Source organism: Dipodomys ordii, unplaced genomic scaffold (assembly GCF_000151885.1).
Source record: "Dipodomys ordii isolate 6190 unplaced genomic scaffold, Dord_2.0 Scaffold76, whole genome shotgun sequence".
NCBI classification, from domain to species: domain Eukaryota; kingdom Metazoa; phylum Chordata; class Mammalia; order Rodentia; family Heteromyidae; genus Dipodomys; species Dipodomys ordii.
In genome coordinates, this window is record NW_012267292.1 from 2,308,318 (window position 1) to 2,319,849 (window position 11,532).

The following is an 11,532-nucleotide window of genomic DNA, read 5'->3' on the forward strand; positions in this document are numbered from 1 at the left end:
TTGGGAACCCGCGCTTTTCGGACGTTACCGGCGGTGCGGCCAGCTGCAGGTGTGCGGTGAGAGTCGCGGCGTGGTGCGGGACGCCGTTGGCCCGCGCGGCGCCCAGGGCGGGGGACGTGACTATCGGGCGGGCTCGGCGTCGGCGCGGGGAGGCGGACGGGGTGGGGGGGGCTGGTGGTCCCCGCAGAGTCCCCGCAGGGTCCCCGCTGGCCGGAGCACGTTCGGCCGAGCCCAGGCCCCGCCGGCGGCGGGCCGAGCGGCGCTGTCTGTGGCTGACAGGTTCGGGGACAGCTGACTGGAGCCAGCGCCGTGAGAGAGCCGGAACCGCATACTGCGGAAAGCGACTGGTTCTGAAGCGAGAGCTGCTTGGCTCACGGCTTGTAATGACAAAGGCTGAGGTCCAGAGGGATGGCGGCCCCGAACCATGGCGGGGCAAACCAAAGGCCCTAATAAGACTCTATCTCCTATGAACTTAGCAAGAAGCTGGTCTTGAGGTGTGTCGCGACTGGTCGATCACCAGCAGGGCGAGCAAGTCAAGCAAGCACAGGGCCTGGAGCTCAAGCACAGAAGTAGTACACACGGACTGAGCATCCCTACTTTGAAACCTGACATGCTGCCAACCAGCGTCAGAAACTAGCTGAACACTGCACGTGACATCTTCAAGGAGAGACCTCGACAGGTTTCCCATCTAGTTATTTAAGATATTCTGTAAAAATCAACCTAAAGGTTACAGGGAGGATGTATATAAACCACTAACAAGTTTCACGGTTAAAGTCCCCCTTTCATAAGATATCTCAGAGACAGACAGATGATGTAGGTAGATAATTTCCTGGAAATCCAAAACACTCAGGCCCCAAACATTTGGGGTCAGAGCTACTCAGCTGGTAGTATGAGATGCATTCTGCTGATGTGGCATACACAGTCCCTGAGGTATGAAACTAGTGTTTTATGGGGAACTTTTGAGTGCTTGTAGAGTGTTGTTTCTGCACTCCTTTTATAGGTAGAAACAGACAGATGAAGAGAGCTACCCAAGCTGAGTATGGTGGTCCCTTTCTGTAATCACAGGCAGGAGGTGGAGGTAGAAAGATTGAGGAGAAACGTTAGTAGACCCTGCCTGATAAATAAACACGACTCTGGGCTTGGTTCTATTGGTAGAGCATTCATGTGCCCTGCATTCAAGGCCTAGTAGTATCAAAAGGAAAAAGGAAACATCTACTGACTGGCAGATAATGGACCCAGGATCTAAACACAGACCATCTGCCTTCAGATCCATGTGCTTTTAATTCCTGTGCTGTTTGGGAAGCAGAGCTCTGTGAAAGGCCTGTCCAGTATGGTACATGATAGAAGCTGTGCTAGCACTTTAATAGGTTATTATTATTTTATTATTTTTGTGCTAGTACTGGGGCTTGAACTCAGGGCCTGAGCACAATGTTCCTAAGCTTCTGTTGCTTAAGGCTTAGAGCTCTACTGCTTGAGCTACAGCTCCACTTCTGGCTTTTTGCTGATTAATTAGAGATAAGAGTCTCACAGCCTTTTCCACACAGGTTGACTTTTTTCTTATGTGGTGCTGAGGAATTGAACCCAGGGCCTCGAGCATGCAAGGCAAGTACTCTACCACTGAGCCACCTTCCCAGCTTAAAATTTTTTATTGCTTGCTGGATACACATGGCTTGTATCTGTAATCCTAGCTACTTATGAGGCTGAGATCTGAGGATTGTGGCTAAAGCACAGAAAAGCTGTGATGCTTATCTCTAGTTAGCCACCAAAAAGCTGGAAGTGGAGTTGTGGTTCAAGTGGTAAAACACCAGCCTTGAAAGAAAAAGCCAACTGAGAGCTTGAGGTCCTGAGTTCAAGTCCCAGTACCAGCTCACAAACGCGCGCACACACACACATTACTATGACTTTGTTGGTAAATTCTACAGTTCCAAGAGCATGATGTGTTCATCTACATTCAGATGTATTCTACATTCAGAATCACATGATTCTGTTCAAATACAGGTTAATGTGGAGAGGCTTAATGACAATAACCTGAGAGGAGTCTAAGGGACAAGCGCTTTACTAGTAGATTGTTTGGTTTATTTTCTCTCATGTTCCCTGTGTTTTAGCAGTGTCAGTGAAATTGGGAAATAGTGAGAGATACTGTATTATCCTGTTTTTAGTGCTGTGCATTGACCCCTAACGTGATTAAATATTTCATGGTGCTCAGTTATGATTCTGCAGCTCAATCTGTGACCTTTGCTAGGTGTCAAAGAGCATTGCGGATATGGTGAAGGACACAGAACCTGGGATGAAACTGGACACTTGACTTCTGGTATCATTTATAACCAGCAGTGTGACCTGCAGTAAGTTTCTTAATCTCTGCCTCATTTTTACATTTTCCTAGTAGTGATAACATTAGTAGTTTTCAGGTTATTTTTGTATTAATTACATGATTTGATTCTTACAAAAGTCTCTCACTTGATAGATGAGAAAACCAAAGGCCCACGTATAGTAGACGGCTGGTTTGGGAGTATTCATCTAAATTTTCTTAGAAACTTGACATAAACTTTTTTTTTTAATTGTTTTTATTTATTTATTTAAAATTTTATTTTTATTTTTTGTGAACATACTGTACAGAGGGGTTACAATTACATGGGCAAGATAATGAGTACATTTCTTACCAAGCATTGCAGCCTCCTCCTTTGTTTACCCTTCACATCCCTTCCCACTCCCTCCCCCCCCCCCCCACGCACCAAAGTTGTAGAGTTCGTTTTTGACATGACAACTTGTATTTCTCATAGTTGCATTGGGTCCACCTGTATCCTTAAACGACTTGTTTTTCCCCATCTCCTCCACAAATTATACCAACATCAAATATAGTGAAAGCAGGGGTTATACTGTGGGAGAGGGACAAAAAAACTATAAAGAAATAATCTTATAAATGAGTTAGAAACAAATGCATGAAAGAAAAAAACATTTAAATATATATCTAAGGGTTCATTTTCCTAACATCACATTATCTGACCTTTTCTGCTTGACTCATCCATATACTAGATATTGCAAATAAGGGAAACCATGGGACCTATATTTCTTTGGGCTTGGCTTACTTCACTTAATATAATTTTTTCCAAATCTTTCCATTTCCTAACAAATGGGGCAATATCATTAGAAACTTGACATAAACTGGTTTGTGTGTCTCTGTACTTGCAGCTTTTTTTCCATATTGCCTTTCTTTTGCTAGTTTATTAATTCTTCCTATGTAAGACTTCTGGATCATTTTGTTTGCTGTGGTGATTATTAATGTAGCTAAAACAACACCTAAAAAAAAGATGAGATGAGTGGATCCAAAGAATGTGGTACCTATATACACAATGGAATTTTACATAGCCATTAGAAAGGATAATACTATGTCATTTTTAGGGAGATGGATGGACCTAGAACAAATCATGTTAAGTGAGTAAGCCAAGCTTAGAAATGCAAATGACATGTTTTTTCTTATATGCAGAAACTAGATCTAAAATACACTGGAACATGATAAATTATACAAGACATACATAGTGAGACCAAAGGAGGATGTTCTTAGAAGAGGAACACAAAGGCACAATGCTATGTGCATCTGATCATAAAAATAATATTTATCAAAATGAACTTTAAGAAATGGAAACAAGGTTTTGTGTTGTTGTTGGTCGTGGGGCTTGAACTCTGGGCCTGAGTGCTGTCCCTCAGCTCTTCAGCTCAAGGCTAGCACTCTACCACTTGAGCTACAGCGCCACTTCCGGTTTTCTGGTGGTTTATTGGAGATAAGAGTTTCACAGACTTTCTTGCCCGAGTTGGCTTTGAACCATGATCCTCAGATCTCAGCCTCCTGAGTGACTAGGATTATAGGCGTGAGCCACTGGTGCCCGCCTAGGATTTTTAGTTGAAAAAAAAAAAGAACAAAAAAAGAGATGTGCTGTTAAGCCAATATCAGTTTGTCTCTATGTCTTGAATGCGTGAAGTCTAATTAAGTATATATTATAATGTGTCCTTAGGACTTTCACCTTATAAATAAATCCAGTTTACCTTTCTTAGCAGAACTTTCTGAACTATATTTAAAATATTGTCTTTTTGTCCTAGATGCTGACTGCTCTTCAGTTTGGTTATTTGTTATAGAACTTTCAACATGCAGACCTCTAGCTCTAGGTCTGTGCATCTGAGTGAATGGCAGAAGAATTACTTTGTAGTTACATCAGGCACTTGTACCTCAAAAGAGAAGGCAGATGCATACCGTGCACAGGTGCTGCGCATTCAGTATGCCTGGGCGAACTCTGAGATCTCCCAGGTCTGTGCTACCAAACTGTTCAAAAGGTATGCCGAGAAATATTCTGCAATTATTGATTCTGACAATGCTGAAACTGGCCTGAATAACTATGCAGAAAACATCTTAGCTTTGGCAAGGTGTCAGCAGACTGACAGTGAGAAATGGCAGTCGGGATTGTCGGTAAGTAATATTTTCAAAATGGCAAGTGTACAGAAGATGATGCAAGCGGGCAAGAACATGAAGGACTCTCTCTTGGACCCTGCTGAGGCCGCAGTAGCACTCCGTAAGGAGGCTCCTGTCTTTGATCTTCCCAAGTTTAGTGTTTGTAGAGGTTCTGGAGAAGGTGACTTGTTAGCCAGCTCAAGTCATGACAGAGATTGGACCCAAGACAGTACAGGGAGCAACCTTGGATATAGCCAGCCTCAGAATGTACCACTGTCCAACACCACTAAGACTTGTCCTACCTCCTCGGTGTCTTTAGGTGAGTCAGGCCCTGCACGATTTCACACCACACCATTATTCAGAAACACGAAAAAGGAAAATCACAGCTCTCCTAAAGCCAATGTAGGACTAAATATGTTCTTACCTAATCAGTCTTTCTATGGTTCTGGTACCACTGATGCCTTCTCTAATCCACCACTGAATAAGGTTATTAGTAAAACAGAAGATAATGGCCAACGGGAGGATGGCAGCTTGTCTACCTTCAAAACTGCCAAAGAACAATTATGGATTGATCAGCAAAAAAAGTACCACCAACCCCAGCATGCATCTGGGTCTTCATATGGTGGTGTAAAAAAGTCTCTGGGAGCAGGTAGGTCTCGAGGGATTTTTGGGAAGTTTGTTCCTCCTGTACCTAAGCCAGATGGGGGAGAGCAGAATGGAGTGATGCAATACAAGCCTAATGGGGCAGGACCTTCAGAACCAGTACCTCCTGTGGATGAGCGCCTCAAGAACTTGGAGCCAAAGATGATTGAACTTATTATGAGTGAGATTATGGATCGTGGTCCCCCAGTACACTGGGAAGACATTGCAGGGGTAGAATTTGCCAAAGCCACAATTAAGGAAATAGTTGTATGGCCCATGATGAGACCAGACATCTTTACTGGATTGCGTGGACCCCCAAAAGGCATTCTTCTCTTTGGTCCTCCTGGGACTGGTAAAACTCTAATTGGCAAGTGCATTGCTAGTCAGTCTGGGGCAACATTCTTTAGCATCTCCGCTTCATCCTTGACTTCTAAATGGGTAGGTGAGGGAGAGAAAATGGTCCGTGCATTGTTTACTGTGGCCAGGTGTCAGCAACCAGCTGTGATATTTATTGATGAAATTGATTCCCTTTTATCTCAAAGAGGAGATGGTGAGCATGAATCTTCCAGAAGGATAAAAACAGAATTTTTAGTTCAGCTAGATGGAGCAACCACATCTTCTGAAGATCGAATCCTAGTGGTGGGAGCAACAAATCGGCCACAAGAGATTGATGAGGCTGCCCGGAGAAGACTGGTGAAAAGGCTTTACATTCCCCTACCGGAAGCTTCAGCCAGGAAACAGATAGTAACCAGCCTGATGTCCAAGGAGCAGTGTTGCCTCAGTGAGGATGAAGTCGAGAAGGTGGTCCAGCAGTCGGAAGGGTTCTCTGGAGCAGACATGACCCAGCTTTGCCGGGAGGCTTCCCTGGGTCCCATTCGCAGTTTGCACATGGCTGACATTGCTACCATAACACCAGATCAAGTTCGACCTATAGCTTACCTTGATTTTGAAAATGCTTTTAGAACTGTGCGCCCTAGTGTGTCTCCAAATGATCTAGAGGTTTATGAAAACTGGAACAAAACATTCGGTTGTGGAAAGTGAATGAGGCACTAAAAAGATGGTGTTTCCTTTCTTTAACTTAGGAAACGAGGGCTATGTTAGTGGCCGTTTTTGGAACCTATTCTGAATTCTATACCTCAAACAACAGTTGTTCAAAATTTAACAACTGTTTGATGTATCTTAATATGTTGGATTTGCCTTCTAGTTATGTGATAACATAAGCCTATTTAAATTCAGAGAAAATGAACTCTTTTTCTAAAAAGTGTTTCATTTGAAGAGGTTTAATATGAACTGTAAGTGTGTTGAAGCTTTGGTCTGAAGGTTATGCTTAAATATGAGGATATCCTAATTTATGTTAATATTTACTGAAAAAGTTACAAAGTTCTTAGTGTTGGCCAATGTAATGGTTTAGAAAGCATTTTTTTGTTGTTGTTTAGATGATAAAAGATCTCACCAAAGCTAGAATGAAAGTGCTAATTTTTACTTTCTGATTGGTAGCCTCTTGTGGTTCATTCTTACTCTAATAAAATTTGTGTTTAGAAGTAGCAAAGTGTGGAAGTGGCACTGTGACTCAAGTGGTAGAGCGCTCGCCTTGAGCTGAAGAGTGCAGGGACAGCGCCCAAGCCCAGAATTCAAGTCCCAAGACCGACAAAAAAAAAAAGAAGCAGCAAAGTGTAATTCAGGGTTGAAGACATATCCATACATTCAAAGGTAAAGAATGTTTTTCAGCTGGTTGCTGGTGGCTCATGCCTGTAATTCTAGCTACTCAGGAGGCTGAGATCTGAGGATCATGGCTTGCAGCCAGCCTGGGCAGAAAACTCTGTAAGACTCTTATCACCAATATACTACTCAGAAAAATCCGTAATGGAGCTGTGGCTCAAAACGGTAGAGTGCTAGCCTTGAGCACAAAAGCTCAGGGATAGTTCCCAGATCCTGAGTTCTAGCCCAGGGCCAACAACAACAACAAAAGAATGGTTTTTCAAGATGTATGCGATGTTTGGTATTTTGACATTGATACTACTGTCTTTAAAAATTATATTCATATTTTATAGTGGGTCATCTTGTTTTATAATTAATATCTATTGTAGAAATTTTAGAAAACAGAAATAAAAAGCACTTTAAATTACCACTTGGGGACATGTTATTTCAGCATACCTTATTTTTAGATATTTTATACAGGAGAAAGACTATTCTGTATTCTCCTGCAGTCTGCTCTTTTTTTGCATAAATGATAATAAAGTAATAAGATGCAAATATACCATTTGTATGATCACTTATAGAATTAATTAGCTAGGAGTCTATTGTATGGATGGCTAATAGATGAATGTTGTTAGATAGCATTTAGAATAGAACATTAGGTTATCTTTTGCTTATGCCATACAAAAAGACGTTTAATTATATTTAGTGATTTTTAGAAGTACATGTATATGTGAATTCTTGAGAGTAAAGAATGTAAAGAATGTACCTTTTAAAGCTTGGTATGTTTTCTCAGTTGTCTTCTAGACAGTTTAGATTCTATGTTTTCTAGCTGGCAGAATCTAAAGAACTGTTTATTTGTACCATAGCAGCCTTGGGTGGTAGGCCATTCTGTTTTGTTAGCATTCTTCTTTTTTTTTTCCTTCAGTACTAGGGGTTGAACTCAGGTTCTTGTACTTGCTAGGGAGGCGCCTAGGGAGGCAGTGTGCAAGGGCACATTCCCCAGCCCATTATGCACTTACTAGTTTTCAAATAGGGGCTCGCTTTTTACAAGGACAGTGATCCTTGTAGTGACACCTCCTGTGCAGGTGCATTCTACTTTTAGCATGCACCCAGCCGTTGAGATGGGAGGTCTCATGAACTTCTTACCTAAACTAGCTCAAACTGTGATCCTTCCAATCTCAACCTGAGGGGCTGGGATGGTAGCTCAGTGGTAGAGTGCTTGCCTTGCATGCCTGAGGCCCTGGGTTCGATTCCTCAGCACCACATAAGCAAAAAGAAAAAAGCCAGAAGTGGCGCTGTGGCTCAAGTGGTAGAGCGCTAGCCTTGAGCTGAAGAGCTGAGGGACAGTGCCCAGGCCCAGAGTTCAGGCCCCACAACCGGACCCAAAAACAAAACAAAAAAACAAAAACCAATCTCAACCTGAGTAGCTGGGATTACAGGTGTGAACCACTGTACCCAACTGCCAGTATTTTGTTATTCATTCATTCATTCGTTCACTCATGCATTTATTTAATACTGAATTTGAGCAGTGAACCACGCAGACGTGTTTCCTTGCTTCATGGAGGTTGCATTCAAGTTCTTATATTTTCCTTTATGAACATGACAACTTGTAAGTAAGATATGAAGTACTTTAGTAGGTGAGTTTAGATGTATTTGTGGAATTGTATTGTTTAAATATACTTGATCTGCCTTCTATCTTAATACTGTTCTAAAAGCTTAATTGCAACTTTCAGTGTGTCCCTTTGATATATGATTGTCTTTTATTAGGTTATAATTGCATGTTAAACTTTAGTTCTTATATATTTTTTCTAACAACCTAAAATGTAATGTTTAATACTTTGTTCCTGTCCATTTTATATTTAGTCATTACAATCTCTGATTTATAGGTGTTGATGTTAAGGATTTCTCCCTAGTTGTTCTTGCCTGGAAGTTATTGATTCATGTTTCAGATCCTCCAACCCCCTTAGATGTTACAGTCATTTTGCTGATTCAATTGTCAACAATTGCCCACTCAGTGTTAGAGTATTATTTAACCTGTAACCTAGTCTTAATGTTAGCAGTTAATTTCAGCTGCAGCTTCCGCCTGTCTGACTTTCAGCATCATTGAACACTAACCACAGGGCTACTTCCCCAGTACAGCTTAGTTTAGATTATGTCCATGAGAGAAGTCTCATTGGTTCATCTCATTATGGATTGAGTACAGTGCATTTCTGTGGTAATTATGTGGTATGCATTCTCCCCTAGAAGCAAGTTCTGCTCTACTAAGGGAGAATCTAAACTTAAAAAGAATATCTGAGCTACGCCACATAGAAGCAGTTGACTCAGCCTTTTGAGTATGTTGACAAAGAAGGTATGTCAGGTTCCTTTTTTCTGCATAAAATGGTCAGGATAGGACAGCATAATTTTGCATTAAATTCTCTTCTGAGTGTTGGCACTACAACACCTCTAAAGCATTATTTCAGAGAAGTGACTTACTTTTTTAAAAGTATGTTTCCAACTGGGTGCAGTTCTGGAGGTAGAAATCTGGAGAACTGAAATTTGAGACCAGTCTTAAGAAAAAAGCTAGTGAGACCCCATTTAAACAAATAAGCTTCAAGTATTGACACGTGTTATCCTTTCTGTATTAGGGACATAGGTAAGAGGATTGTAATGTAAGATCAGCTTCGGGCAAAAACGTAAGACTTTATAGGAAAACTTGAAGCAAAAAAGGGCTCGGGGAAGGTGGTTTAAGTAGTAGATAGCTTCTAGCAAGCATCAGGCCTGGAGTTGAAATCCTAGTACAGCCCCAAATATAAAAGGTTTCCTTTTGTAAAAATACATATCAACACATGTCATTGATTGTGGTATTAATGCTTAAAACTTAGTTAGATTATAGGCTCAAGCCTATAATCCTAGCTATTCAAGAGGCTGAGACCTGAGGATTGAGGTTGGAAGCCAGCCCAGGCAGACAAATTCATGAGATTTATCTCCAATTAACCAAAAAGCTGTGGCTTATAGAGTACCAGCTGTGAGCAGCAAAAGCTGAGCAAGAACTCATGGACCTAAGTTGAAGCTCCTAACACCAGCCAACAAAACAACAAGAACTTAAAACTTTTGTTAGGAATATGGAAATTTATTAGAATTTATAATGTTAGACTATTTACTTTCTTTTTTGGTCACCAGCACCTGGCTGGTTTCAGGGTTTTTAATACTTGGAAAATAATTCATTCCTTAATATCCTTAAATCCCCTTTTAATCCATATAACCTTTTATTTTTAAGTGAAAAATATAAAATTACATGTGTTAATGTAATACCATGTAATATCATATTTGTCTACCTTGTGCATTGTTTAAAAAGATTGGTTCAAATATCTGTCATTCCTTTACAGTAAAAACATTCAGTATCTTTTTATCTAGCTTCCCCCCTCCCCCGGTGCTGTGCAATGAATTCTGGACCTGTGTGCTGTCCCTAAGCTCCTTTGCTCAAGACTAGCACTCAATAACATAGATCCCATGGTTTCCCTTATTTGCAATAACTAGTATATGTCTGAGACAAGCACAAAAGGTCAGATAAGATGATGTTAGGCAAAATGAACCCCAAGATAAGGACACAAGTGGTTTTTTCTTTCTATTGTTTCTAATGTATTTATAGGGTGATGTTTTGTTGTTGTTGTTGCTTTGTATGACCATTTGAGCTACTGAACCACTTCCTGCTTTTTCTGAGATAAATTGGAGATAAGAGTCTCGAAGACTTTACTGCTCTGCTCTGCCTCAACCCATGACCCTTAGTTCTCAGCCTCTGGAGTAGATAAGATTACAGGTGCAAGCATCCAGCACCTGGCTTATCTAGGTTTTAATGTATGCATAGGTATGGTGTATACTCATTCTGCCGTGCATGTACACACCACAGCTTCCATTTTCCTGTTTAAGGAACTTGATATCCATTGGGAAAGCCTTTCCTGTCCTTTTCCTCTTTCATACTTCTCTCCTAATCCTCTAGTATTGACTAGTCTTCATTCCTGTGAGACTAACATTTTTACATTCCACATATGAATGAGATCATGTGGTACCTGTCTTCTGGTGCCTGGATTATTTCATTAAGGATCTCCACTTCCATCCATGTGGATTTCACTTATTTTTCCTGTGCATAGGATGAACCTTGATTAGACCTACTCTCTTCATCACTCTCCCTTTTCCTAATACCCCTTTTTCTATTTCAATTTCCTTTTTTTTTTTTTTTGTTGGATTGTGGGCTTGAACTCTGGCCTGGGCACTGTCCCTCAGCTCTTCAGCTCAAGGCTAGTGCTCTACCACTTGAGCCACAGTGCCACTTCTGGTTTTCTTGTGGTTAATTGGAGATAGGAGTTTCACAGACTTTCCTGCCCGATCTGGCTTTGAACCGTGATCCTCAGATCTCAGCCTCCTGAGTAGCTAGGATTACAGGCGTGAGCCACTGGTATCTGGCTAGAGCCTCATGTTCTTGCTTGGCTCTTTTGCTCTCATGACTGGTGATCTACCACTTGAGCTGCACTTGCACTTCTGCCTTTTTGCTGGTTAACTTAAAAGACAGAATTTTTAAAGGCCTGGTTTTCTCAGGAGAGTGAGATCTGAAGATTGTGTTTGGCAGCCAGTCCAGAAAGGAGGATCCATGAGACTTGCCTCTGATTAACCACTGAAAAGCCAGAGATGGAACTGTGGCGCAAACGCACTAGCTTTGAACAAGAAAGCTTAGGGACAGCACAGGCCTTAAGTTCTAGCCCCAGGACTGGCAA

The 11,532-nt window shown here is 41.4% G+C and overlaps 1 protein-coding gene across 3 annotated transcripts; it reads left to right on the forward strand.

Annotated features, from left to right (window-relative positions):
- Nucleotides 1-6,877, forward strand: Fignl1 (fidgetin-like 1). Of its 3 annotated transcripts, XM_013024404.1 has the most exons (3): nt 11-49; nt 2,243-2,342; nt 4,096-6,877. In XM_013024404.1, the coding sequence occupies exon 3, from the start codon at nt 4,142-4,144 to the stop codon at nt 6,122-6,124; it is 1,983 nt and encodes a 660-aa protein (XP_012879858.1). In that variant the 5' UTR covers nt 11-49; nt 2,243-2,342; nt 4,096-4,141; the 3' UTR covers nt 6,125-6,877. The 3 variants fall into 3 exon arrangements, with proteins under 3 accessions (XP_012879857.1, XP_012879858.1, XP_012879859.1); XM_013024403.1 differs by lacking the exon at nt 2,243-2,342 and having other exon boundaries at nt 1-49; XM_013024405.1 differs by lacking the exon at nt 2,243-2,342 and having other exon boundaries at nt 28-56.
- Nucleotides 6,878-11,532: the final 4,655 nt, after the last annotated feature.

Bases quoted from the DNA above. Each gene is read 5' to 3' on its own strand.
- Fignl1 (XM_013024403.1), top strand. From the start codon at position 4,142: ATGCAGACCTCTAGCTCTAGGTCTGTGCATCTGAGTGAATGGCAGAAG.